General features: G+C 41.1%; 1 protein-coding gene across 4 annotated transcripts in view; it reads right to left on the bottom strand.

Annotated features, from left to right (window-relative positions):
• The window catches only part of hps3 (HPS3 biogenesis of lysosomal organelles complex 2 subunit 1), a 42,419-nt gene that overhangs the window by 10,582 nt on the left and 19,405 nt on the right, over positions 1-12,432 (bottom strand). For 2 of the 4 annotated variants that reach the window (XM_057841986.1, XM_057841989.1), the window contains 5 exons: positions 11,136-11,293; positions 10,898-10,999; positions 3,184-3,292; positions 2,837-3,081; positions 1,691-1,868 (listed from right to left, as the gene is read on the bottom strand). In XM_057841986.1, coding sequence (XP_057697969.1) covers positions 1,691-1,868; positions 2,837-3,081; positions 3,184-3,292; positions 10,898-10,999; positions 11,136-11,293 — 792 coding nt within the window. The remainder of the gene's footprint in view (positions 1-1,690; positions 1,869-2,836; positions 3,082-3,183; positions 3,293-10,897; positions 11,000-11,135; positions 11,294-12,432) is intronic. The other 2 variants (XM_057841987.1, XM_057841990.1) reach the window with 2 other exon arrangements.

The raw sequence follows: 12,432 nt of genomic DNA, 5'->3' as shown, positions 1-12,432 counted from the left end.
ATTGCATTTTAGTTTACATATTTAAATGTGCAGATATTAAGATTTGAATGAGGCAAAATAGCATGCTTTTTCTCACAAATATATTGTTATAATCATTTGTTTCAGATGTACTGTAATTATTTTCTGAAAATTTCTTTTTCTTTTTCTTTCATGAAAAGTTGTTAACAATGACATTGGAACGAAAAACTAGGCTTTAGCTGCCGTCGCTAAAAGTGTACCAGGTAAAAATACAGTATTTTAAGTTTTAATATTTTCAAATACTAAATTATTAGTTTTTCCAATCGCTATCAATGCTGTTGTGTGGAGTCGAGAGGCGTAAATGTAAGATAACTACCACTCAGGCACCTGAGATCGAGGTGAATTTCTGCCTCTGGTTTAACTTTTATGGTCAAATCTCCCCGGAATCACGTTCTTCGGGATTTACTTCCTTCTGACGCACTTTCAATTACTGTAATTTTCGGACTATAAGCCGCTACTTTTTTCCTTCATTTTGAATCCTGCAGCTTATAGTGCAGTGCTTATTTGTTAAATTATTTGGGTTCATAGGCAACACATGCTTCCTAGCATGCATTGCAGCGCAGCAGATCTAACTAACAATCAAAATTCATGTTCTGTGCTAATTATTTATTCAGTTACTGTTCCAGTTGTTATGGTATTTAGTAACACTTTATTTGACAGTGGTGTCATAAAACTGTCATAAGACGGTCATATTTATGACATAACACTATCATGGACTTTACTGAATGCTTATGACAGATGTCATTAAGTGTCATCTGACAAATTATGTTACTAACTTCATTTATGTCCAGTTTGGATCTTTTGTATCCTTTCAAAAGTGAGATAATTTGCCGGATAAAACTAAATGACATCTGTTTCGTTAATACTCATGTCATAGCAATGATTTTCTAATGACAGTCTTATGGCGCCACTGTAAAATAAAGTGTTACCAAATACCATAACTAGCAATTAATGAAACAACTGGAACAGTATCTGAATAAATAATTAGCACAGAACATGAATTTTTGATTGTAGCACTGCAATGCATGCCAGGAAGAATGTTGGACAACAAGTGTTGACAGCAGGTGGTAGCAGAGGTTGACTGTCTCCCCAAAGGGAGCAGTGATGGCCAAATGAAGCGTCTTGAAGCAATGAAGCTTTGCAGCCAATTTGTTCAAAGCTTCATGGTGGTTCATTTGGTTTTATAACACTCTTATAATGCCGGTGTCAAATAAAGTGTTACCCGTTATTATCATTTGGTGTAAATATCCCATAATACAGTGAGGACAGCTGCGGCTTACACTCCAGTGTGGCTTATCTATGAACAAAGGCCGTTTTCGTGTCACATTTGGTGGGTGGCGGCCTATAGTCAGGTGCGCCTTATAGTGCGAAAATTACGGTACGTATTGAGACCCGTTGCAATATAGTCAACGTGTCTTTACTGTATACTATTTATTCCCATGTCTTCTGCCGGAATCCTTGCCTTTGACTGGATCATCGGTCACAACAATGCGAAGACAAAGTTATTTTTATTGCACAATTTCAATAGTAACGGTTCTGTGTGAATCTTGATCATTAATTTTTGAATACCTGTTGAATACTTTTAGAAAATATTGAATCATTTAATTAGTGAGAAAAAAACAGCGATAGGGGGACTTTAAGCATAGTATCAAGTGCCAAGTGTTGGGATTACCTGACTGAGATGCTGATCAGTCTCTTCTAGAAGGTAATGCTTCAGGTAAAACAAAAAGCCAGGGCCATAAGTGTGTGAGGTTCTTGAAAGGGGGCGATTCCTGGCCATGACTTCAGTGACTGCCAGGCCAGACATTCTGTAGTAAGGCAAAGCCTGATGACAATGTCTCTGGTTCCCCCTTTTAAAGACAAGAACAAGGTAATTACCATGCTTTTCATGCTTGTCAATTTTATTTAATAACACATTTCCAATAAGAATTGGTAAATATTTAGCAACAACCGACAGCATATTGGTTGGATGACTCAGACCCACTTATTAAGCCGACTAATATCAGCTAATCAGTTGATTTGCAAGGCTTACACTCGCATTGTATTCAACTCCAATATAAGAAGTCAATCAGGCCCGCCACAATGATCATACTCCGGTAACATGCACCCAACTTAGATTCAACTATACACTAGAGGTGGGAAGCTCCGGGTCCCTCACAATACGATACTATTTGCGATACGAGGCTCACGATAATGATTATTTCACGACATAGCGCTACAAGAATTATCGATACATGGGTCAGGAAATCATTGTACAATATATTGATTTTTGGTCACTTTCTGTTGATTATAAGCATTTTGGGTCATTTCCTGTTGATTTTGGGGCATTTGCAGATCACTTCCTGTTGATTTAGGGTTACTGAAAAGGAAGTAACCTGGGAATGTCAGCAAATGAATAGGAAGTGACTCAAAATCAACAGGAAAAGGCCTGTAAATGCCCTAAAATAAACAAAGAGATCTATAAATCACCTCAAAACCGGGAAGACTTGCTGTGAATGCTGTTTCAGTGCCACTGACGGCACTAGACAGCCAATCAAAATGGATTGTATATCTAGCGCCGTCAATGGCAGCCAATGAGCAAACACGGACACTATTCTAATTAAAGATTTTTATTAGAAAGTTGTTGGTTGCTTTTTTTTTCGTACAGTCAAACCTTCTTAAAACAATATATCGTGATACATAAGCATTTTGATGTATTGTCACACTCCTACTATACAAAATAGCATTTAATACCTGAGAAATTATGGTAACTAAGGAATTTTTACGAAACTGAGCTGACACTTCTGTACATGTTGAAATTAGATTAATGATGTATTACTTGCTGAAACAGTCCCCCAGTTGAGCACAATTTTCCCGGAATGCTTCCTCCATCTTTAGTCTGTCTGTCTGAATAGCGACCTGTCCCTCAGAACGAACGTCTGCGGCGCCGCCATTGCTCCGGCAGTGCTGCACTTGTGAAGGACGTAGCAAGGCTGCGCGGAGGAGGAGGTGAGCCTCACTGAGGAGGTGCCAAAGACTCTGGGCCTGCTGGTTGTTTTGTGCATACTGTTGGCTGTATTCAACCTTAGACATGGACACATTCAAACATATCTCATTGAAAACGTTCATATTCAAACATTTGTTGCACTAAGGCAAAACTAAATGAAGTAACTAAGTCTGTATTACCATCTCTTGGTAGAGCGTTAGCAAAGGAACAGTATCAACCACGTAGAGGTTCCATCCATGTCCCACAGCGCTGGTCTCCTTGGGAGAAGACATTGTCCACTTCCTGCTTCTGAGGTCAAAGCCACACAGACAGGAAATTGGAAATACATTCAAGAAGAAAATACCGGCCCCTGGTGTCTGCTCTTATATCAAAAAAGCCTGAAACAAGGTCTCTGATACAGAACATACTTTTAAGTTTTTAAGAACATACCCTTTAAAAAGAGAGCTGTATTTGGAAGCACTAGGGAATCTATATTTCGCGAGCCATATCTGGCTTTCTGCCAAGCAGTCATCTTAAATATGGAACCTGCATGCTCGCTTGACATGAACGAGCTGTGAAGACTTTATGGCGCATTCGCACATTAGCGCATCTAACCCTAACGCACATTAAACGTGTGTTGCAATAATATGCTTCAAAACAATGCAGAAAAATTCACGCGTTCGTTACATCTAGATTGGATTACTGTAACTCCTTACTCGCAGCTTGTCCTAAAAGTTCCCTAAAAGATCCAGTCCAGAACGCAGCAGCAAGACTTTTAACAGGAACTAATAGAAGAGAGCACATCACGCCATTCACTGGCTTCCAGTCGAGTTTAGGATTAAATTTAAAATCTGTCTTCTTTCATTTAAGACCATGAATGGTTTGGGGTCATCTTATCTCACAGATGCTCTGGTTCCATATGACCCCAACAGAACACTTCGTTCTCAGAATGCAGGTCTACTGGTAGTTCCTAGGGTCTCTAAAAGTACAGTAGGAGCTAGAGCCTTTAGTTACCAAGCTCCTGTCTTATGCAATCAGCTTCCAGCTAATATTAAAGAGGCCGACACAATCTGTATATTTAAGATTAGACTAAAAACGTTTCTATTTGACAAAGCTTATAGTCAGGGTAGTTGATAACAGGCTGGACTCACAGTTCAGTCTAAGCTGCCCTAGGAGCTATAATGCTGGGGGGAAGCACAACCACTGAGTCCTATCCCGTTTTTCATTATACCTACTACTTGTCTTTACTTTATTTCTCTTTTCTAATTCTAATATCTAGTTAACTAGTCTCTTCATTACTAGTCACCTGGTGTCCCCTTTCCCCCTCCCCTCTGGGGGAGAGGCTCCTTTTTCAGCCGCAGCCACCTGACTATCCTGACCCCTGGCTGGATGGACGTCCTCATTGCCCCCCCCCCCTCATCTGGCTAGTTGGACCCCCTCATGTTCTCTCATCCCATTGCATCTCTACAAACTGGAACACCTTCTGCTAATACCCATCATCAGTCCCGGTGCATCTATAGCCTGTCCATCCTGGGAGTGAATCTCTCCTGACTGTGGTTCTCCCCAAGGTTTCTCTTTACTCACTGGGTTTTTTGGCGTTTTTCCTTGCCACGATGGAGGGTCTAAGGATGGGGGATGCCCAGGACATGAACTCATCTCATTCATCTACTGTATCTGACAGTGTATCAAATCGACTCTGTTAAGCCCTCTGAGACAACCTTGTTGTGATATAGGGCTATACAAATAAAATTGAATTGAATTGAACTCTGTGCCCATAGGCCAGAGGTCGGGAACCTTATAGACAGAGTGAGCCAAAACCCAACATATTTTAAAATGTAATTCCACAAGAGCCATACAGTGTTTGTCTATGTGTATGTATGTATATAAACACACGCTGTATATTCTATGTTCTTTTGCCAGCTTGTTCGAGTCCGTTTTGTGAGCAGTGTTTCTTTCGTGAACGCATTTAAAGGCATTACACGGGTGGCAGAAAGTGGTCACGCTCTTCTTTTACGAGCAGTCCCTGAGTTGCGATTGAAATAAATCTTGAGAAAACGACAAAGAAAATCTGACATCGTTACTTGGGTTGTTACAATCGTTGCACAGGTGTGCACTCACCACAAGGAAAATAATAAATATAAACATGGTGTGGTGCCGCGTATATTTCCTGAAATAGGAAACCACAATTGGGGACCACCAGGGGGACGTGTGCGTGACAGTGGCCAAGACAGGCGGAGCCTTTCGGGGTGGTCATTTCGTGAGCTCTCCTGGAAGTGGCGACAATTTGACATTCCAAAAAGTCACATAAGTGAAGCGCCAGTGTGACTTGGGGTACCAAGCGGTTCCCTTTCGTGGTTTAATTTTCCCCTATGTATTTTTTATATACTCCAGTTCGCTCTGCATCAAGTCGGGAGGGGCTGACCCCACCACTGGCTGAGTGGTGACTTAAGGCATGTGGCAATCTCGCCCATCTCCACATGACCCGACTTGAAGCATTTTATTGCGAGGCACATTCGAAGTGTCCAAGATTAATGTGCGAATGCGCAATCAACTCATCATAGCTGGCTCATGTCAGGTGATCCGGCGGGTTCCACATTTAAGATGACGGGTTGGCAGAGAGCCATAAGCGCTCATCATAAGAGCCATATATGGCTCGCGAGGCATAGGTTCCCGACCCCTGCCGTAGGCGGTCATCTGTCATGGGTCATGCAATGATAGGCGAGATCGCCTTGCTTGTTAAGTCGCCGCTCGGCCAGCGGCGGGGTCGGCCTCTCCCGATTTGATGCCGAGCGAACAGGAGTATAAAAAAATGCATAGTGGAAAATTAAGTCACACAGGCATGCAATCACTTTCATGACTTTGTGGACTGTCAAATTCTCGCCACTTCCAGCAGAGCGAGACTCACGAAATGGCCGCCCGAAAGGCTCCACCTGTCACGGCCACCGTTAAGCACATGCCCCCCTACATAGGCGATGCCACACCATGTTTCAATTTTGTTATTTTCCAAGTGGTTAGTGCGCAACAATTCTAACATCCCAAGTAACGATGTTAGACTTTCTTTAACGTTTACTTAAATTCATTTCAATCGGAACTCGGCAACTGCTTGTAAAAGCAGAGCGTGACCACGTTCTCCCTTGCATGTGTTGCATTCAAATGCATTCATGAAAGAAACAGTGCTCACAAAAAGAACTCGGACAAGCTGGCAACAGATCATAGAATGTACAGTGAGCAAGTATATATTTATGTATATATATGACATAGACACACACACGCACACACACACTGTTTGGCTCTCGTGGAATCACATTTTAAAATATGTCGGGTGTTATGGCTCTCTCAGTAAAAAATGTTTACCTGCTCTACAGGGTGACCCAAAAAAAAAGTTTACACTCAGTTGACTGCTTGTTTAAAAGCCATTGAAACATATCTAAATAGGTTGTCATGCTTAAGTGATTCATTAAGGTCACTCAATGCAGCTGGTAATCTCTCGTCTCTACAATTCCTGTGCTTCTGCTGAAAATGAAGAAAACTTTAGCTGTACCTGAATTGCTGCGTGCCGGTCTGACACCTACTGAGATTGCAGCAAATCTGAGAATATCCAGATGTTAGAAGTTAAAAAGAAGCTGAAAGATACTGGAACAGCCTCACGAAAACCTGGGTCTGGAAGTGCCCGATCTGTGGGGACCAAAAAGTTGATTGACAAAGTGATATGTGGCCACCCAGAGTCCAGATTTCAATCCCCTGGATTATAGCATATGGGCAACTGTGGAGGACAGGGCCTGTAAGAAGCCACAAACTTCTGTGGCAGCCTTGGAGAGGTCCATTGTTAGATCTTGGGAAAAGATGACAGCATCCTACATAAAGGAGACCTGTCAAGCGTTCCGCAGGCGCCTGGAGACTGTTGTGACACTTAAGGGAGGACACATTGAAAAATAGAGTGTACTGCACATGTTCTTTACAATAATGTATAATTTGTGATTAAATTATAATTCTAAACTGAATAAACATGGCATTTAACTTGTATTATGGCAGTGTAAACTTTTTTTTGGGTCACCCTGTAGGTGAATGTCTATGAGTGGCCTAAACAAAGCATTGACCTGAATACGATTGAATATCTCTGGAGAGAGCTCAAAATTACTGTGCACCAATCAATGGCTGCCATTCAACTTCATGAAGCTGGAGTGCTGCCATAAAGATAAATGGCCGAAACAGTCCAAATATGTGCCAAACTTGTTGGATCATAGACTTTAAACTGTGATACAGGAATTGTCAAAGCTAGAGCAACACACGCTACAAACACTTAATGTATATACTTGATGTTCTTGTTTTTTTAGCATTAACAAGTTTGCAAAGCAAAACTAACAAGCAAAAATATTGTAAAACTGGGATGTCCCGATATTATCACTTGATCAGAATTTTTCAGAGGATCGGAATTGGGTGAAAAGGATCAGGTTTTTAATTTAAAAAAAATATGTTTTTCTTCTTAATGCTCGTACAGCGCCACACCCTCCCTCCTGCTCAGCAGTGCGCCCAAACTGTCCAATGTAGCTTGGGTTTGGTACTTAATGTTAGCGATGATTGACTTGTTTGTAACTTGCCAGAGAAGCTTGCTAGCTCTACGATCAAAGGTGCAAATGTGTCAATCATCGTGAAACTTGCAGCCCAGTCATAAGTGGGCTGTGGCAACTCATTGTGTAAGTGAGAGGCTGTTTCTTAGCCGCGTGAGGGGATTGGAGTTGACTCACTCAATGAAGGATTTAATAAAGACAAGCATTTTTCTAAGTTATTCTTGTTTAAAAAATAATTCACATTACGAAAGCACCGCTAGTCATGCAGACACATTACTAAAGATTGAGATATGATAATGTAATGTCTGTAACTATGTGAGGCTCCTTTAAGAGACGCTCGGGACATGAGGGCTGTGATGTAGGGGGAAGCGAGCAAGTGGAATGAGAGCGAATGGGCTGGAAGTGACAGCTAGTGATAGCAGTCGCACTCCGCAGCAGTGCAACTGTATTATTGTTTTCATTGTTGTCACATTAAAGTGAGTGAAGCTATTCCCCTCTCCTCTGTCAGTCGAGGGCATTATAGTATATGGTATAATATATTTTTCGTACAGACACTGGTTGTGTGCTGGTTGTCACGTTACATCTACTAATTGATATAAGGCGAGCGGCTCGCTTAGCTTGTTAAACAGGTGGGACAGGGCATTTGGCTAATTTAGAGAGTCGCACAGAGACAAAGGCTACTTCACGAGACATAGTTAACTGAGGTTTAGGAGGGCACATACACACTATTTGTTACCTCTGTGTAGGGGCTGCAGGCAGGGGTGAGGAGAGGAGGTGGATGGAAGCAATTGTACTGTGCTGTGGCGTGTTACCACATTTGGAGGACAGAGGGCGCTGTCACAGCAATTATGGCTGCGGCAGTTGGGGGGCACATGCATTACTAACATATTAATGATCATGATTTAATAACCTTGATATGGGTTAGGGTTTTTTTTATTGCTCAGTTAAAAGGGAAAGGGCCAGTGCTTGAGCACTACCTGGACCTGGCGTGTATGTGTGCCAGATCCAGGTAGAGCAGGTACTGGCGTGTATGTATGAATTCCGGATTCACTGTCTATGAGTGAAATGTTAATCTACTATTCAAGACGGGGAAAAAAGATTGAATTTCTAACTTTATACTCCATACTATGAAGTCTGGGAGTACTTTATGCAAAATGTATGCTGGGTGCTGTAGCTGAACAGCCCAAAAATTGAAAACTAAAATTTGCAAGAAAACAATACTCTTGATTAAAATATATTTGCATGATTATCAAAAAACTTTGGGAGTGTAATCCATATCTCCTATAGCTTACTTATACATCCTGTGAAGTTATGTTTTTTTGTGTGTGTGTCGAGACATACCTTTACCTGTATCAAGCCAAAAAGTGCAAATGATATGTTACTGTATGTATTGATGCTATGTATTTCTTGATCACTTAGTGAGCAGAATTAGTAATAAAAATGATTGCACTGATTTTCATGTTAATTGTAGAGCACTGACAAATGAGTTAAAAAGAACCAATTACTGTAATTTTCAGTATATATGCCACTACCCCCCCCACACACACACACACACACACACACACACTTTGAAGCTTGCGTGTTATACTCTTAGTCCAGTGCAGCTGATTTATGGATTTTTACACGCTAATAAGCTGAGTATTTTTGGTATGTTTACCATGAGACAATGTGGACATATTCGACTTATAGTCCATTGCGGATCATATATTAACAAATATGCTTTTTTTGAGCGGCTCATACTCGAGTGTGCCTTATAGTCCAAAAATTTGGGACACACATTAAGTGTGTATAGAGGGGTCTACCCGACTGTATTTTCAATTATGATGGCTTAGTGCAAGTGCTGCTGAATTAGAGTATGTGTGTAGAGCGGTCCAAAATGCACATTAAGTCCTCAAATGGCCAGTTAGTTCCTGGAGCAATTAACTTATTGTCACCTCCACAGCCAGCAGGATTTTTTGGGGGGCCCTTCTAAAGGAGGGATTTTCTGGCATGCTACTCCCACTACTAAGGACATCATACAATTAGCAAGCAAACTATGTCTAAAATTCCAAAGTAATGTTACTTCGGGAGGTAGTAGCAAGGGATATGTAAATTGTGGCTGAGAGAAGTGATTCTCCCCGAACACGTGCTTGCGAAGCCTCACTTGCATGGAAGTGGGGGAGAGGCGTGCCAAAAATGTGGCCGGGAGAGTAGCTTAACCTTGTGTCCATGCACTCAATAACCCCCGCTGGCATGGTAAAGTAGTTGTGTTGGCATAGGAAAGTAAGGGTAAAAAAAATGTTACATTTTAGTTGAAACTATTAGTCTGTCAAGCTAAGGCACATAATCTTGAGGTCGTTAAGGTTGTTAAGGTTCAATTGGTTTAGGAAAGAAAAAAAAACTGCTGTCACGATAAGCCAAAGCTGTAAGCCAAAGCTTCCATTTTGTGATGTTTCGGGCGATGCAATTTAATTTTGATGTTAAACTAGTACTATGATTATGTAACTGGAGCCAATTTTGTCAGTTTATTATCCCATAAACTAGTGCAGTGGTTCTTAACCTGGGTTTGATTGAAACCCAAGGGTTCGGTGAGTAAGTGAAGGTTAAGACACACAGGGCCCTATGTTCATACTAAAGGCCAAGTGTAGTTTTAGACTAGGTTGCCGCCAATTTACAGGCTATTTTCCATATCTTTGAACTCCTAGCCCTATATCTAATGGGAAGAGAAACTGGTTTGCTCAGTGGAAGGTTGACTCGCACTTCATATGAGGAACTATACCAGACCAGGCAGCATGCACTGCGCAGATAATTAAAAAAAAAAAAAAAAAAACATGCATCACATTTTATGCCATGAAAATAGTATACAAGGATGCGACCATAAAATGAGTGTAGAAATATTTAACAACCACAATGGGCGTATATCAAACTCCCATGTGATACATTAAAGCTGTTCAGACCAAAGGACACTTTGATTCCAATTCTCCGTGTCTAAGCAGATGGACAGGTTAAAAGTAAAATAAATAAATATAAAATAAAAGAATGTAGACAAAAAAAATATTTAAATGCAAAATACCAAATTTATTTGTAGTAAATTTGAATACATTTCAACACGGATTTGCTTGCTAGCTTAGCTATATCCGTTTTGAATGGGGGGGGGGGGGGGGGCTTCATTATTAATTTTCAAAGGGTTCGGTGAATGCACATGTGAAACTCATGGGGTTCGGTACTTTTAGCAAGGTTAAGAACCATTGAACTAGTGTTTATTAATTCCATTATTAATAATGTCTGTCAGCACTTTAAAGGATTTGACATTGCAGCTTAGACTAGAAGTGACAGCAAGTGGCAGCTAGGGGTGGAGTAATCTTACAGTAAGGGACGTGATAGAAGGCTCTCCAGAGCTGGTGTGGTGGTGGGATCAATTCCCACCGCAAGGAAAATACCAGTCAGCACGGTGTGTTCTTTCAACATGCTAAAACGTATAACACACACACATTAAACAGTTTGACGCACACATACTAAAATTTCTCCATTGTTCTGTGACTAAAGGATTGACCATGTAGCTGCATTTCTTTTTAAGTATAGTGTTTTGCTTCAGTGTGACATACAGGCCTCGGCGTTGTGCGTTGCGTTCAGTCTCCTCAGGGGTCTCAGTGTCAGCGGTAGACAACAGAATGACGTGACAGCCGCACACGCACAATGAGCGAAGGCCAATAAACAACTGCATCCTAAGGGCACACACCTCAAGGCTGCTGGGCGGACAAGCCTGTAAACACACACACACACACATCATTATTAAATTAATCCTTAATGGGGGTTTGAAACAAAATACCAGTAGCTAGGCTACTAGGGGTGGTAACCTCTGGGTATCTCACGATGCGATATGATTTGCGACACAAGGCTTACGATAACGATCTCACAATATGGCAATATTATCTATATTCTACAAAAGAACTAATAAACTGAAAAAATAGCTATTTTTATCCTTCTGCTGTGACTTGGAATGAGTTTATCACGACAGTAGTAGGCATTTAATCCACTCCAATTCTGGGAGAATGGCAGCCAGTGTTGTTTTCATCAACAATGATGATAATAAAAATAATTCGTCGACGAACAATTTTTTCATGACGATGGCATCACGATGACGAGCTACAAACGTGGCTTGGGAGACAAATGCCAGTCTTCGCCTGACGAGACGAAAATGCAACATAGTTTCTGTCATATGTTCACAATGCGTGACATTTTCTTTAGGGGTGTGACAAAATATCAAAATGGTGATATATCGTGATACTTTGTATCCCAAAAAGTTATCGATATGCTCCTGTCAAGAATCGAGATATCGTTTTAAAAAGGTGACAGTGTTTTAAAAAAAGTAAAAATAAAAAGAACCATCAAGTTGCTACCAAAATCTTCCACCATAATAGTGTCTCAGTTAACTCTAAGGCTGCCATTGACGGTGCTCGACGCCCAATCCATTTAGACTGGGAACGTTTGTTCATTCAAAACCAGAGCGTTCACAATCATTCGGTCCGATTTTCGGGGCATTTACAGGCCACTTGCTGTTCATTTTAGGGCATTTACAGATCATTTCCTGTTGAGTTTGAGTCACTGCTTATTTATTTGGGTGATCAACAGGTCACTTCCTGTTCTGTAACTCAAAATAAACAGGAAGTGACCCATAAAATACCCCAAAATCAACAGGAAGTAAATGAAAATCAACAGGTAAATTACCTTAAATGGCCCAAAATTACCCCATTGCCTGGCATTGGCTGCCACTGATGGCCATAGACATTCAATCTGTTTGTCAGCGGTGTCAGCGATGAACATTTGTTCATTCGCTGCCATCCCTCCCACTTCAAATGGATTGGACGTCCACTAGTGATAAACACACAGCCCAAGGATGAA

Source organism: Corythoichthys intestinalis, chromosome 7 (genome assembly GCF_030265065.1).
Source record: "Corythoichthys intestinalis isolate RoL2023-P3 chromosome 7, ASM3026506v1, whole genome shotgun sequence".
Classification (NCBI taxonomy): domain Eukaryota; kingdom Metazoa; phylum Chordata; class Actinopteri; order Syngnathiformes; family Syngnathidae; genus Corythoichthys; species Corythoichthys intestinalis.
This window is presented reverse-complemented; position numbering and strand designations above follow the sequence as displayed.